This window comes from Microtus ochrogaster, chromosome 18 (assembly GCF_000317375.1).
Source record: "Microtus ochrogaster isolate Prairie Vole_2 chromosome 18, MicOch1.0, whole genome shotgun sequence".
Classification (NCBI taxonomy): domain Eukaryota; kingdom Metazoa; phylum Chordata; class Mammalia; order Rodentia; family Cricetidae; genus Microtus; species Microtus ochrogaster.
Window position 1 is genome coordinate 8,590,710 of NC_022020.1, and position 14,172 is coordinate 8,604,881.

General features: G+C 40.3%; 1 protein-coding gene across 4 annotated transcripts in view; it reads right to left on the minus strand.

The window, feature by feature from the left end:
• Ss18 (SS18, nBAF chromatin remodeling complex subunit) overlaps positions 1-14,172 on the minus strand; it is a 55,381-nt gene that overhangs the window by 6,777 nt on the left and 34,432 nt on the right. For 2 of the 4 annotated variants that reach the window (XM_005355782.3, XM_026783546.1), the window contains 4 exons: positions 7,081-7,248; positions 6,359-6,463; positions 3,591-3,683; positions 2,764-2,886 (listed from right to left, as the gene is read on the minus strand). In XM_005355782.3, the coding sequence (XP_005355839.1) occupies positions 2,764-2,886; positions 3,591-3,683; positions 6,359-6,463; positions 7,081-7,248 (489 nt within the window). The remainder of the gene's footprint in view (positions 1-2,763; positions 2,887-3,590; positions 3,684-6,358; positions 6,464-7,080; positions 7,249-14,172) is intronic. The other 2 variants (XM_026783545.1, XM_005355780.3) reach the window with 2 other exon arrangements.

The window sequence follows — 14,172 nt, forward strand, 5'->3', positions numbered from 1 at the left end:
GTCAATGACGGGAGGTCAAACACTGGAATCCCCGTCAATGACAGGAGGCACTAAATGTGCACTGGGAGCTGGTAGGACAGACTCAAGATGCAATAAGGCCAGGGCGACTCGTGATAACAACAAAGCTCACCTCTGCTTCTATCCGTCAGCCAGTATAACCAAGAAGCAGGTCCAAATAATGACATAATTTATGAATAAAGTTGGGGAATTAATGACATTTCTAACTGCGTGACTAAATTTACATTTGAAGTCATCAAAATGACAGGATTCTACCACCATTAGTAAACTTATCTCCATAGGGCACTGCTGCTCTTGCAGAAGACACATGTTTTTTTCTCCAGCATCCACATGGAAGCTCACAACTGCCTCTAACTCCAGTTCCAAGGGATCCCATGGCCCCTTCTAACCTCCTGAAACACCACACACACACAATGCACATTCATACATGCAGGCAAAACACTCATCCCCATGCAATACAACTAAATAAATCTTAATTACACTCTGAGAAGCAATCACTGTTAACACTTTAACTTTACCCATTAACCAATAATAAGACCCAGAAACAGCAAGGGGCTGACTCCGCTGGCTAGGCGCTCCTACTTTACAACAACTGGGAGGATGTTTTCTCAAGCAGAAGCTGACAGCTTGGGCACTTCAATGTCTTCTCCCACAGCCACTTTACACCTACCATAAACACAATGACTGAAGACAATCTCACAAGAGGATAATCAATTTTCAACCTCAAATAAATTCTACCAGGTTACTCAATTATTGCATATTCAATTTTTTTTTTTTTTGAGACAAAATGTCTCTGTAACTTTTGAGCCTGCCCTAGAACTAGCTGTTGAAGACCAGGCTGGCCTTGAACTCACAGAGATCCGCCTGCTTCTGTCACCCCAGTGCTGGGATTAAAGGCATGACCACCACTGCCCGGCTCACACATTCAATTATTAACTCTAAATTAGAAGAGAGTTCGACAAGAGAGGCCTATAAAGGAGCAGGATGAGAAGATCTCCTTTAGGGTTCTTGGTATACAACAAATAGTATTTAATGATAATTCTTCTGTCTTCTTCCAGTAAAAACTATTTTTCACAAACCTGTATGTTTAGCTCATTTAATGACATCAAAGTTGTTTTCATGCAATTTCAATAAAATTGATTTGACATACAAAAGTCATGAAAACGAAATGCCATTTAGGAGAGGTAAGAACTGTCTTTGGGAACAGAAGAAAACTATGAACAACTACTTCTCAACATATCTATTTAGACTTCTCTTCCTTGGGAAAAACATGATGCCACAGAGTGTTAACGCACACCCTGGGAGGACAAAAGAATCTCGGCCTCGGGTAGGGTTCTTCCTTCTCACCATAAGCAAAGATGGTTCCAGACAATAGAAAACACCAATAGTCCAAAGTAATTCATTACTCCTGGGACAAGCAGAGCACGTTAGCACTGGCAAGCAGCTGCCGTGCACCACGCACTCATCTCATGCTCTACATGCAAAATGGTAGGAGACACAGACAGATCATCAAATAAAATTATTTCAAGGCGGATGTTCTAATAGACTTTTCAGTACTAAAAGTATTAGGAATTAAATCTAGAGCCTTGTGCATTGCAAGCAAAGAAAGCCGGCAGAGCTCTTCACAGGAAACACAGCTGCACTTTCCCTATCCTCTGTATGAGGCACACATTTAGGAAATACTCCCTCAGATGTGTGACGTGCTTTGAACTAAAACGACACATTGCCTTTATGGATTCTGAGTAATCTTTCCCTTTGCACTAAAAAAGAAATTTTTATAGTAACAGCTACTTGTGTACCTAATTATCATTAATCTAAACTCATACAAAGCTGCTTCCTGTTCATACATGTCAAACAGACCCACAAATTCATTATTGCTTTTAAAGTAACTGTTAGCTTACTGTTAAACAATGTCTTGAGTCTGTAGCCATTTCTGAATGGATTATTAGTTTACCTAAGAGGAACATCTGTATGACTGCGTCTATGGTATGTGCTCACATGTATGTACATGCTCATGTTAAATCTGTTTCCTTTTTTGAGACAGACTCTCACTGGCTGATTCACTGGGTAAAATTCAGTGCTGCCCAAGGGACCCTCCTGCCCCTGCCTCTTCAGTACCGTGACTAAGGATGAGTACCCTTAGGTGGGTGCTGAGGTTCTGACTAAGGTCCTCGTCCTTATGTGGTAAATACTTTAACCAACTGAATCATTTTCCCCATGCCTTTAAAAGGAACAGTCTAAAACAATGGGGCTAAAATAATGCATATAGAGTTAAATGGGCTGGAGAGAGATGACACAGTAGATAGGGACACTTGTCACCAGACCTGATAACCTGAGTTCAATTTCCAGGACACAGATGGTAGAAAGAAGCGACTCCTACAGGTTGTCCTGTGACTTCTTCTTTTTTTTTTTTTTTTTTTTTTTTTTTTTTTTTTTTGGTTTTTCGAGACAGGGTTTCTCTGTGGTTTTGGAGCCTGTCCTGGAACTAGCTCTGTAGACCAGGCTGGTCTCGAACTCACAGAGATCCGCCTGCCTCTGCCTCCCGAGTGCTGGGATTAAAGGCGTGCGCCACCATCGCCCGGCTGTCCTGTGACTTCTACAAGTGCACTGTTTCACATGTATTCACACATGCACAATAAATAAATGCTTAAAAATTAAAATAAAATGGAGGTTAAATACCACTTTTATATTACAAGAACAACCATGACATCTTTTCGTAGGGAAGAAAAATAAAGTAGTTCTCACCATAGCCCTGCTGCTGCCCTGGGTAGCCCTGCTGCCCTGGGTACTGCTGCTGCTGCGGTGGGTACCCTTGCTGTGGAGGTGCTCCTTGATAAGCATCTTGCTGTTGGCCGTACTGTGAGTTTCCTACAGAAGAAACGGAGAGGAGGAGAACAAAGCACTGAGAAGTCTGCCTAGTTAAAGATATGCTTTTCCCTCTAAGATGCACAGCCAACAATACAAGAACAAAATGAAATGCCATATTGATTTTTAAAAAGTTAACAAAACAAAGAAAAAACTCAAACCAAACAGAAGGATTTCGGCCAAACAAACTGCAGTTAAAGCCAATGTGCAAGGTTGAACTGCAGCTCTTTCAGCGCCTCTGCCATACGAGCATTACAGTTACTGGAGCACCACAGTCCTAAGATCATGACTATGCTAAATAAAATAAAAAAGACAAAATTAAAGACAGCTACAAGAGCACACACTAGCTACACGACATCAGCAAGCTGTTCCCTAAAGGCACTATGCTGAGATGTAAATAATACATACGTACAAACACACACGAGGGGTAAGGGGAGTGGGGATTGATGGGTTTATGTTCAAAGAGGAAATTTCCACGGAGCAAAAAAAGCATTTCTCAGTGTTTTAGTCTTTTTACTGCTGTTAGAAATGGCACGTCACGGTTACGTTCTAAGTATCTGTAAGGTTGTTCTGGGACCCTGTAACTTTCCAGACAGCCAGCAACTTAGTGCTCTTCAAGAGCTCTGCGTGGGAAACACTGTCCTGCACAAGAACTGCGTTCCTGGAAAGGGGTGTGCATGTGTCCGTGTGTGAAGGTATATAGATACCTCCTTCGTAGTAATGTGGTGAGGAATCCTCGTAAGGCCTATCGTAGCCTTGTTCAGGATACGACGGTTGCTGATAACCGTAATCACTATGACCTACATCAATTCGACAAGAGACAGGAAGAAACGTTAATGGCCACTGAGTGAAAACCCTACAATTAAACTTTAAGATAAAACTGAAGAAAAGAAAGAAAAAGAATGGAAATACATAAAAAATAATTTTAATTGCATTAGAAGTATTTACCAACGTGAATGCTTTCACAGTGAGCTAATGTGCACTTTCTCAAAGCAAAGAGCAGCAGTTTAGAAATGTCACACTCATTCTCCTAACTCTGATAATCCTCACTGAGGGGAAAACCTTACATTCTATGTTTAAAAAGAAAATTACAACATTTAGGCCTCTCACATGTGAGTACATCAAGTTAAATCAGAATGAACAAAAGATGTAATTATATTTTTCAAACCCCTGTTCTGCTGGTCACCACTTCCACAGCTTACGTTAAAAACAACACAAATTATATAAGAGGTCCTTAAGTTTTCCCCCTGAAAGAAGCTGAAGTGAGTTCTTAACACTCTAGATTTTATTGCATCAAGTACAAGTGTTTTTCACAGCATTTTCAGATACAAGAAAAAATTTTAAGATAGCGTCTCTCACCCTGGCTTCTTTAAACTCTCTGTAGACCAGACTGGCCTCAAACTCACAGGGATCCACTTGCCTGTGCAGCCCAAGTAAAAATGTATTTCTTAATGCTGTCATTTTAGGCATCTTAAGAAATATTTCTAGAGTATCTTGAATATAAAAGTTCATAAGATTTGTTTACTAAATTAGAGAACACCTTAAGTTTATGACACAGCAACTTTAACTGGTAGACTATTTTCTTATTCTTTTAAGTTTCACTTTTTAAAAAAATATAGGAACTAATGTTTTCAGTTGCTAACAAATAGTACTAACGTTCTGCGAATGCATAATCAGGAGGAAGGGCTACCGTCACAGATAAATGTTACACTCCTTGTGTTAGTATTGGAGACCAGAGTTCTGCTGGGGTCCATCATGCCCATGCCACCCCTAAGCACTGCCTACTGCTGCTCTCCTGCTTTTATTGAGGGTTTGCAGTTACAATCTGAGAGCAATGTTCACTGCTAGCCCTCTGCTGAAAAACTCAGCCAGTTATTCATCCAGGTATTTATGGACATGATTATTTCTGAACATGAAAACAGATACTCAATTTTGCCTAAGAAAATACAACTGTTGACATAAACGGAATACTCTATATATGTCAAGACGTACTTACACACACCTGTAAAAACATAACCATTTAAATTTAGAACATACCAGCATAAGTAATTATAACTTTTAAACTTTAATATTTACAAAAGTAGTGTGTCTACTTTGAATAGAAAGGTTTAAAAATAAGATAGATTTTACATTTGAGGAAATATTCAAGACCAAAAACTACCAAGTTCAACATAACTGCTTAAGATGTACATTAAGGTTGATCTAAAAATTAATTTATTCTCAGATTAATTATGTTTACCAGGTAATTATCACCTTTTAAATTTTTCTGTAAACATACTATTAGCTTATTAAAGTTTCTAAATTAAAAAACTTAATATATCTACATAGAAATAAGGGAAGAAAGAAAGAAGAACATTCTTACTATTTCATGGCAAGAAAATAAAGAAAATAAAGAAGATAAAGATACTGTTTTAACCAGAATTACCTAGATATACCATCATTACTAATAAATGTTTATTGTGTATAAAGTTCTCTCTGCTTTATCAGGAACTCTGTGGTGACAGTCGGTGTCTAAAGCAGATGTCCCTGCATCCTTTAAACGCTGATGGAAAGCGGCAGAGGAAATGCCTTTGGAACAAGCCAAACTCCATCTTCTTGCTAGCTTGCACTAGGTTCTAAGCCAAGGGGTCCTAACATTTTACTCTAGCATTTCTTTGCCACATAATGTAAATTTAAAATAACAATGGAATTTACTGTATAGATCAATATTTCGGCAAAGCAGTTCATTAGACAAATCACTGTAATACAGTCACTGTCACTTTACCAGTTCTGTAAAAAGATTTTGAAATGCACGGTAGAAATCTACTCGTGTACTTTCTTAGCATGTAGTTCTTCCTCAGTACAGCCAGCATCTCATAGTCACCTTCCCTTTAAAGAGGGCTGGGGGAAGCCACAAACTAAAAATCCCAATGTTCTGTTTGCTCAGTACTAGTCAGTGTGCCTGTCGCTTGTAGACACATCTTTTCTCAAAGGCAAACACATAAGCTACAGTTCTTTCACAAGAATGTAACATTAAATAAAATAAAAAATATTCAGAAATTATATCCTCTATAGTTCTACAGAGCCATAGTCTTTAAACTAATGGGTGAAACCTTATAGCATGTGAAGTAAATCTCTACAAAGATATTACAGGAGGAGGAGGGGGGGAAGAGGAAGAGGAGGGAGGGAGGGAGGGATCAGTAACGTTTGCGTCAGGTTCAAATGAACCATCCTAAATATAAAAAGATGTTCATTTTATGTGAGAAAACATTCTAGTGACAGAATGCACCTCCTGATGGCACTAACAATAACTACAAATATGCCCTGAATTAGTTACAAACAAATGCATTTACTGTTGGTACTGTAGAAAACCCAAATGTCTCTAAATGAAGAAACGAGACATAGTTTCTTCACCCTACATTAAACTATGAAATGCTGTCTACATCAAGACTGGGCAGGGATAGAAAACGGGAAGGTTAGCATTAGGAGAGGTTACCATCAGGGTAATACTGCTGGTTCATGCCTTCTGGAGGACCTTGTCCACCATGACTGTATTGGTCCCCATAATAGTCTTCCTGGCCTGAGAACTGCTGTGGTGGGCCTGAAAAACCACAACCAGTCAAGACGTAAATCATTTGTTCTCTATGGCATCACAGGCGTTCTTCCTAATCTCATGCTACGAGAGACTACTCCTCAGCTGTAGACCCCTCCAGTGCTCTGGCCCTTCTGACACTCTTAATGACTTCCACACACACTTACATATACACACAGCAGGTCCACAAGTCACATTTACAAAGTCAATCTAAGACCATACAAATACTATCCAACAATACCAACTCAGACAAACAGCCTCTCAGAGGGGCTGAAGCTGGTAGGAAGCTCGTTTCTTTTGGCTTTAGTTAGAGCACTTTGTAAAATTGGCTTTGTTCTTGGTCATATATTTAGTAGCTTCTTTAAAAAGGCATTTTCTGTTGTAAATTTTGATAGAAAGCTTTATGATGTAATAGTTTCCTAAAAAATACCAGATAAAAGGAAGCTGTGTGCTGGGAAGCTCCTCTATGCCTCAAGACTCCTGCATCCTAAACCCTGCTACCTTAGGGGTGTAAGGGGAATCCAAAAAAGCCCTCGATTTACCTAGATAAAAAGTTCATTAAAACATAAAGCCTTTCAATTGCTGTTATTTACATTAAGCAAGGAACGGTCCAAATGGCCTCTCACCCTGCTGCGGTGGTCTATATGGAGGCATCTGTCTCTGGCCCATCATGTGGTTGCCTTGGTTAACTTGACCCATCATGCCCATGGGGGGCTGCTGTCCTTGGTAGTGCTGCCCACCTCCAGGTGGCATGTTGTACTGCTGCGAAGGAGGCTGCTGATGCATCATGGGACCTGAGGATATATAAAACATTAACACACAATATTCTGGTATAACACTTCAACATCTTAAGAAAGATGCAACAATGTCTTATAAGTCACAAAATGTGCAATCTAGCAAAGGAAACAGTTCAAGGATGAGTGAGTCTTTGCACAAAGCTCACACACCCAGAGTTCAAGGATGAGTGAGTCTTTGCACAAAGCTCACACACCCAGATTCACGGGCAAGGAAAACAAGCAAATCTCAGGGCCACTGACGTCATTTTCCAAAAGTCAAAATGTAGACAGTAAACAACCTCTTCCTGAACATGGGCATTTTCTACACCGTGTTACCTATACCATCTTTCAAGCTGGGCGGTGGTGGCGCACGCCTTTAATCCCAGCACTTGGGAGTTCGAGACCAGCTTGGTCTACAGAGAGAGTTCCAGGACAGGCTCCAAAACCACAGAGAAACCCTGTCTTAAAAAACCAAACAAAAAAAAAAAAAAAAAAAAAAAAAAAAAAAAAAAAAAAAAAAAAAAAAAAAAAAAAAAAACCTATACCATCTTTCCAGACAAAGTATCTTACTATAGTATTAGAAAACCTAAGAAAAGTAAAGCTCCACAAATGTTAAACCAACAAAAGAAACAAACTTCTGGATTTCCATTTCATTCTTTTTTTTGCAGAGGAGAGATAAAGATTTATTTACTTGCACGTATGCAAGCTTGCAGGATTTCTGCACATTATATATACATGCAGGAGCCCAAGGAGGCTGGAGAAGGGCATGGGATCCCGCAGAGCAGGGAGCAAGAATGCTGGGAAGGGAAATCAGGTCCTCTGGAAGGGCAGCAAGCACTCTGACCCTACCTTTATTCTTCTTAATAGACATTTATTCAACTCTGGTAGGTAGAAACCTGTAAAAGCACTTCACAAACAGATAAGCTGAACAATTTGAGGACAAAATTTCAAAAAAGAATCTTTCCCTTTCCAAAATCTTAAAAGTTTTATAAACTTGAAATCAAAGGACTAAAATGTTTCTTTTTTAAGTTAAAATGTATTCTGTGTGTATGGGTGTGTGCCTCTATGTACCAAGTGCCTGCATACCCAGAGGTGGAAGAGGACACAGATCCCCTAGAACTGGAGTTACAAACACTTGTTGGCTACCATGTGGGTTCTGGGAACTGAACCAGAGTCCTTTCTTTCTGAGGGCAGCTAAGCCTTCTCTTCAGCCTCCAGGACTGAAGTGAAATTGAATGAAACTTATGCCCTGGCAATGCTGAAGCAGGTATGGGCGGTCCGTATATGGTAGTTCTGTTGAACTTGTCCATATTGGGTTTCATGGTCTAAGTTGGTGAGGACGACTGACCAGGTCTCTTCCTCAAGAGGGCACCAGATCTCATTACAAGGGCTGTGTAAGCCACCATGTGGTTGCTGGGAATTGAACTCAGGACCTTTGGAAGAGCAGTCAGTGCTCTTAATCACTGAGCCATCTCTTAAACCCTCTCACCTTGCCTCCCCACCCTAAAAACTACCAGGAAAAGGAATGTAATAGAGCTTGGCTCAGAAAACAGACCTATACAGTCTCCAGAGAGAGAGGCCAGGACACAGAAGGGCCACTGCTGCAGCACACAATGAGGATCTGCCGTCCCACGCTGTCACCTAGCAGTGCAAACTGTCCCCTTAGAGGGCCTCAGAGCTCCCCACTCTACTCTCTCACCACTGCAGTCTCGGGAGTGTCGTCTGTGGATCCCACTTATCCTCACTCAGGGGTGACAAAGTACAAAAGAAAAAGACCAGAGAGCATAGGGAAGTTCTCCAGACAAAAGCGACACAGATGAGTGAGAGGCTCGTTAATAATTTAAACAAACATTATAACAGCCAAGCGAGCCCACTAGTCTAAGTTTCCAGGAACAACGTGAGCCTGAAACTTTATCTCCCTGACAATGTGACCAACTGTTTGGTCTCAAGAAATGTGTTTTCAGAGCTATTTTTTTTTCCTATCCACTTTTGTCTGTTTGGCTTTGCTTCAGATTCTTTTTTCTCTAGTTTTTAATTTCAAAACTATACACTTTCCGAGCTTACTCTGAAGTTTTCAATGCGGAGATGAGCTCCTCAGAGCTAGGAGAAGGTGGCTCAGTAAGAGGCGAGGAAGCAAGCACGAGATCCGGCACAGAAACCCTCAAGCCTTCACTCGCACTTCCCATGACCCTCTGACAACCAAGGAATCCAGACACCAAGACCAGACAGCTAACAGTACTCAGCAAAGGGACAGACAGACCTCAAGTCCAAGGTCAAAGTGCATGCCTGCTTTTTTCTACATTTTTTTTCCACTTGCGCTTCTCAAAAATAAGGTTTAACAGAGTTCACAGACCCAGAGCAAACTTGGCCACAGGAAAGGTCTAAAACAGCCATTCATTTCACTGAATTTATTGCCAAAAAATAAAAATTTGAGAATTTAAATGTGCAGCATGCACATGCCTAGAGTCTGAAGAGGCACTGAAGTCCCTGGAACTAGACTTACAACTGCTCTGTGGGTGCTGGGAACCGAACCCAGGTCTTCTAAAACAGCAGCAAGTGTTCATCCCACTAGACTCATAAACTTAAAACTCTCAAGTACATTTTCTATATGATAAGGTATTTTTGATGCTATTACTCATAATTTTATTGACAACCTCACTGTGCCTTTGTATAATTTCATTTTCAAGAAATTAAGGCTTCTTTACCTTAGTTTTGGTCTAAAAAATTTTTTCAAAGAACTCTTAGCTTAGAAGTAACAGTTATAGTTAAACCACATCTGTATACTGGAGCCAAAATGAAGAGGGGTGGAATCCACAAACATCCAGCACAACGACACTCGAAAGTTCCTCCAGGAGAAAAGCAGTTCCAACAGAGTCACAGCCAGGCAAGGCCACACCATGAGCCCTGTCTCTTAGGACTGCCAGCAGCTCCAATCCCAAAGAGATCAACCACCACTTTCCTTTATTCTGTCACTTCCCTCTTGGGACCTTGACACCATTCAGATCAGGCTCTGCACCACCCTCTGGAAGGCTTAACCACAGAAACCTGAGAACCCCCCTTGTCATTGTTTAGAATGCATGTTGTTTTCCTAACACGCCAATGGAAACAAAGGCTATCAATTCAAAGAATGCACACTACAGAGTAGGAAAGGCTTGCAAAATGAATCCATTACAGATAATCATTTTCGGCAAATAACAGCAACATGTCCTTTTTCCCTTCACAGATATTCCTTGTTTTTACATAAATTATTTTGATATTGGGTATACTACAAAGTATGATAATACATAAAGATATATAATACTTTATTAACCTAGAATATATTTTCAAGTTATCTGCAAAGGACATAAAACAAATACTCACCATCCATTTTGAATTTTACAACTTACCACATCATTTATAATTGCAATTCTATATTAAACACATGAAAAATAGCCCCAAATGCTACATCTTATATTACTGGAATCCTTAACTCCAGTGAGAATTTTGTCAATAAAAATATTTGAACGCTTCTTATTCTGTAGCAGGCCAAGGCCAGGCACCTGAGTGACTGACAGGTGACTGGTACTGTACCATCACACTCAAGACAAAAAGAACTTACAGATGTTAGAGTTCATTAACTTGTGAAGAAAATGAAACGGTGTTATTTTCAAGACATTTGTCAGAAACGCGCACATCTGTCCACCACTTCCGTCTTCAGACACTGTCTTTCCAGGCAGTTACTTACATTAACCATTCTCGACAGCTGGGACTCTCGGTCCTAACGATCCTGTCTTCTAGGGGACATTCAGCAAGGCAGAGACACTCTTGGGGGTCCAAGAGGGAGTAAGAGGCACAACAGTCGCCGATATGTAGAGGACAGATACACAGACAAACAATTCCTTGACGTGTTGCACAGTCCCCTTAACAAGGAATTAGCTACACCCTCAAAACTGTCAAGAGCAGAGAGGAAAGAAACTCTGGGTTTGCACCGGCATCACAGGCACCTACACAAGTACTCCAAGAACTAGATTGTGAAGGATTACTAGGGACTGAAAAATAAAAAGGAGTGTAGCGTGGATCAATAAACCTAACAACAGACAAAGCTAGAGTTTATTTTAGTTAGCCACCCCTCAGAACTAGACTACACAATGACTCACAAAGACAGTCAGTCAGTGGTAAACATCTCTTGTTGCCTGAATTGACTTCCAAAATTCTCCATGTGTGTGGCAACACATTGTGCTGCGAAAGAACCCTGTCTACCTAAGTGCTAGGTGGAGTACATCTGAATACCTAGGCTTGATTTAGAAAGAGAGCTCAGTTGGCACACTGCATGCCTAGCACACATAGAGCCCCAGACCGGATCCCCAGCACTATGTAAGCCAGGTAAGAAGACGCATGCCTGTAGGCATGCAGGCAGAAGGATCAAGCATCAAAAGTCATCTCCAGACAGCCACAGGCTGGAGCTAACAGTCTGGGCTACGAAGCAAGGAGGTCCATGGGAGGACTTGGAGGAAAGAGCAGGAACGGGAAAATGCTGTAATTATTTTACTATTTAAAAAAAATCATAACTGTACAATAGTACAGAAGGACATTGGTTTTTTAATTTGTTATGGCAGAAGGACATACTGTCAATCAACACACATAATACAGTGTGACCAAAGCAAAACAACATCTGACCGTCTTAAACAAAGAGCATAAGGGAAAAACAATACGCAATTATGTAATGAATGCTACTAAGATTTCTCTCGGCAGCCTAGGTGTGCGTATGGGATAATACAAAGCATGCCAGGTTTGGAGGTGATTCCTGGCTGTGTCTATGCTTCATCTTCCGTTTTCATATTAAACACAGGTTAACTTTGGTTTTTTTTTGTTTTTTTGTTTTTTGGTTTTTCGAGACAGGGTTTCTCTGTGGTTTTGGAGCCTGTCCTGGAACTCGCTCTGTAGACCAGGCTGGTCTCGAACTCACTGAGATCACCTGCCTCTGCCTCCCGAGTGCTGGGATTAAAGGCGTGCGCCACCAACGCCCGGCCACAGGTTAACTTTGATGACAGGAAAGCGATATATCGTAACAAAATATCTGAACTACAACTGAAAGGTTGCAATACTCTTCAAACTCTTTATCTCAGCAACTGCGGTATCAGCATATTCTTAGGACCCCAGTCTTATGGGGAGGAAGAACAAAGATGGCATGACTCGCTTATTCAGAACATGTTACCAGGCTTCAGGTAACTCTTTTGTTTGTTAATTTTCTATTCTCAAAATTTAGTTAGTGAATCATGACTTGGGATCTGCCCCACAGCAGTAAAGCCAGTACTGGAAACAGTCCCCTTTAATCCCATACACTATAATCAATTCAATTTCTAAACTAGAGGTCCTATACTTCCTAAACCTAGTTTGAGTTGGAGTCATGAGGCAGAAGTCATAACTAGAGATACAGATTAATCATGAGGGCAATCTATTAATCAAATCTACCTAACGGAGCCCACAATACTACATATGCATCTTCTCACATCCATGCCAGGTGAGTGATGCCTCTTGGTGCTCAGAGACAACAGAGGCAGCACCCCTGGAGCCCCTCTGGATGCTGCCTGTGCACTCGTCCGCTTCTTGATGGGATGCATTCAGTTGAATTACTCAAGTTCTTCCAAAAGTCACAAGACCTAAAGAGGTTAGAAAACCCTCACCTCTCCACTCAGAAGTGAAGTGAGTCTTAGTGACCAGAAATAAATTAAGAGGATTGATGGAGGAGGGTCATCTGTCTATGTGTTACTTTCATTGGTTAATAAAGAAACTGTCTTGGCCCTTTGATAGGACAGAAAATTAGGTAGGCAGAGTAAACAGAACAGAATGCTGGGAAGAAGGGAAGTGAGGCAGATGCGATGAAGCTCCGACCCAAGATGGATGAAGGCTAGAATCTTCCTGGTAATCCACAACCTCGTGGTGCTATACATATTAATAGAAATGGGTTAATCAAGATGTGAGAGTTAGCCAGTAAGAGGCTAGAGCAGTGTTTAAAAGAATACAATTTGTGTGTTGTTATTTCAGGTGTAAAGCTAGCCATGTGGGAGCCAGGCGGGGACGAAAAGCAGGCCTGCTCGCCTCATCACTACAGAGGATATAGCTGCAATAAGACAATTGAAAAAAAGCAATGTGAATGCTTTACGTTCATCTATCATCTAAAAAGAAAAAGTCTGAAAAACTCTGACCAAATGGCCTCATATAAAGCCGGAGGGCAGTCGGGCAGGGGACAAGTTAGAACAAAGTATAATGAAACACACAGATGACAGTACCACACTGGAGCCCAGTACTTTATATGCTCATTTATAAAATCCATTTCAATATTCAAAGTCCAAAGGAATTCCACAATTTTACTACTCTGTCTTACAATCCTGTGAGGCCTCAGGACATCAGCACCAGTGGTATAAGCTAGCAGATTATTTCTCCACTTCTTAAGCAAATAAAAGATAAAGATATATACATATACATATATATAAAGATATCCATAAATTTATTTTATATGAGCTTGTAAAAATTAAAATTTTAAAAATTTGGGAGTTAATTTTTCCCCATTAATTTCAAATTCAAAGTAGAGATGTGGGAGGGGCAACAAAATCCTTATAGCAATTTACAAAGGAAGCTGGGGGAAGCTGCTAGAATGAATGCAGAGTCCTGCAGAACTCATTTAGAAAACTACTGCAACTGGGAGGTGGCAGGGGGTAGGCTGAGAAGCAGCTTGGTGAGAAAATACTTGTCCAGTACGTATGCACCTATGGGTACAACCCCAGCAAGAAAATCTAAAGAGAAAACTACAGCATAATCACTCAGTTCATAAAAATATCATTAAGCATTAATTACAAACATATTATTATATTTTATATAATATATTACAATCTATAAATACAATATATAATATAATGAATATATAAATTATTATATATACAATTAATATATAAAATATATTAT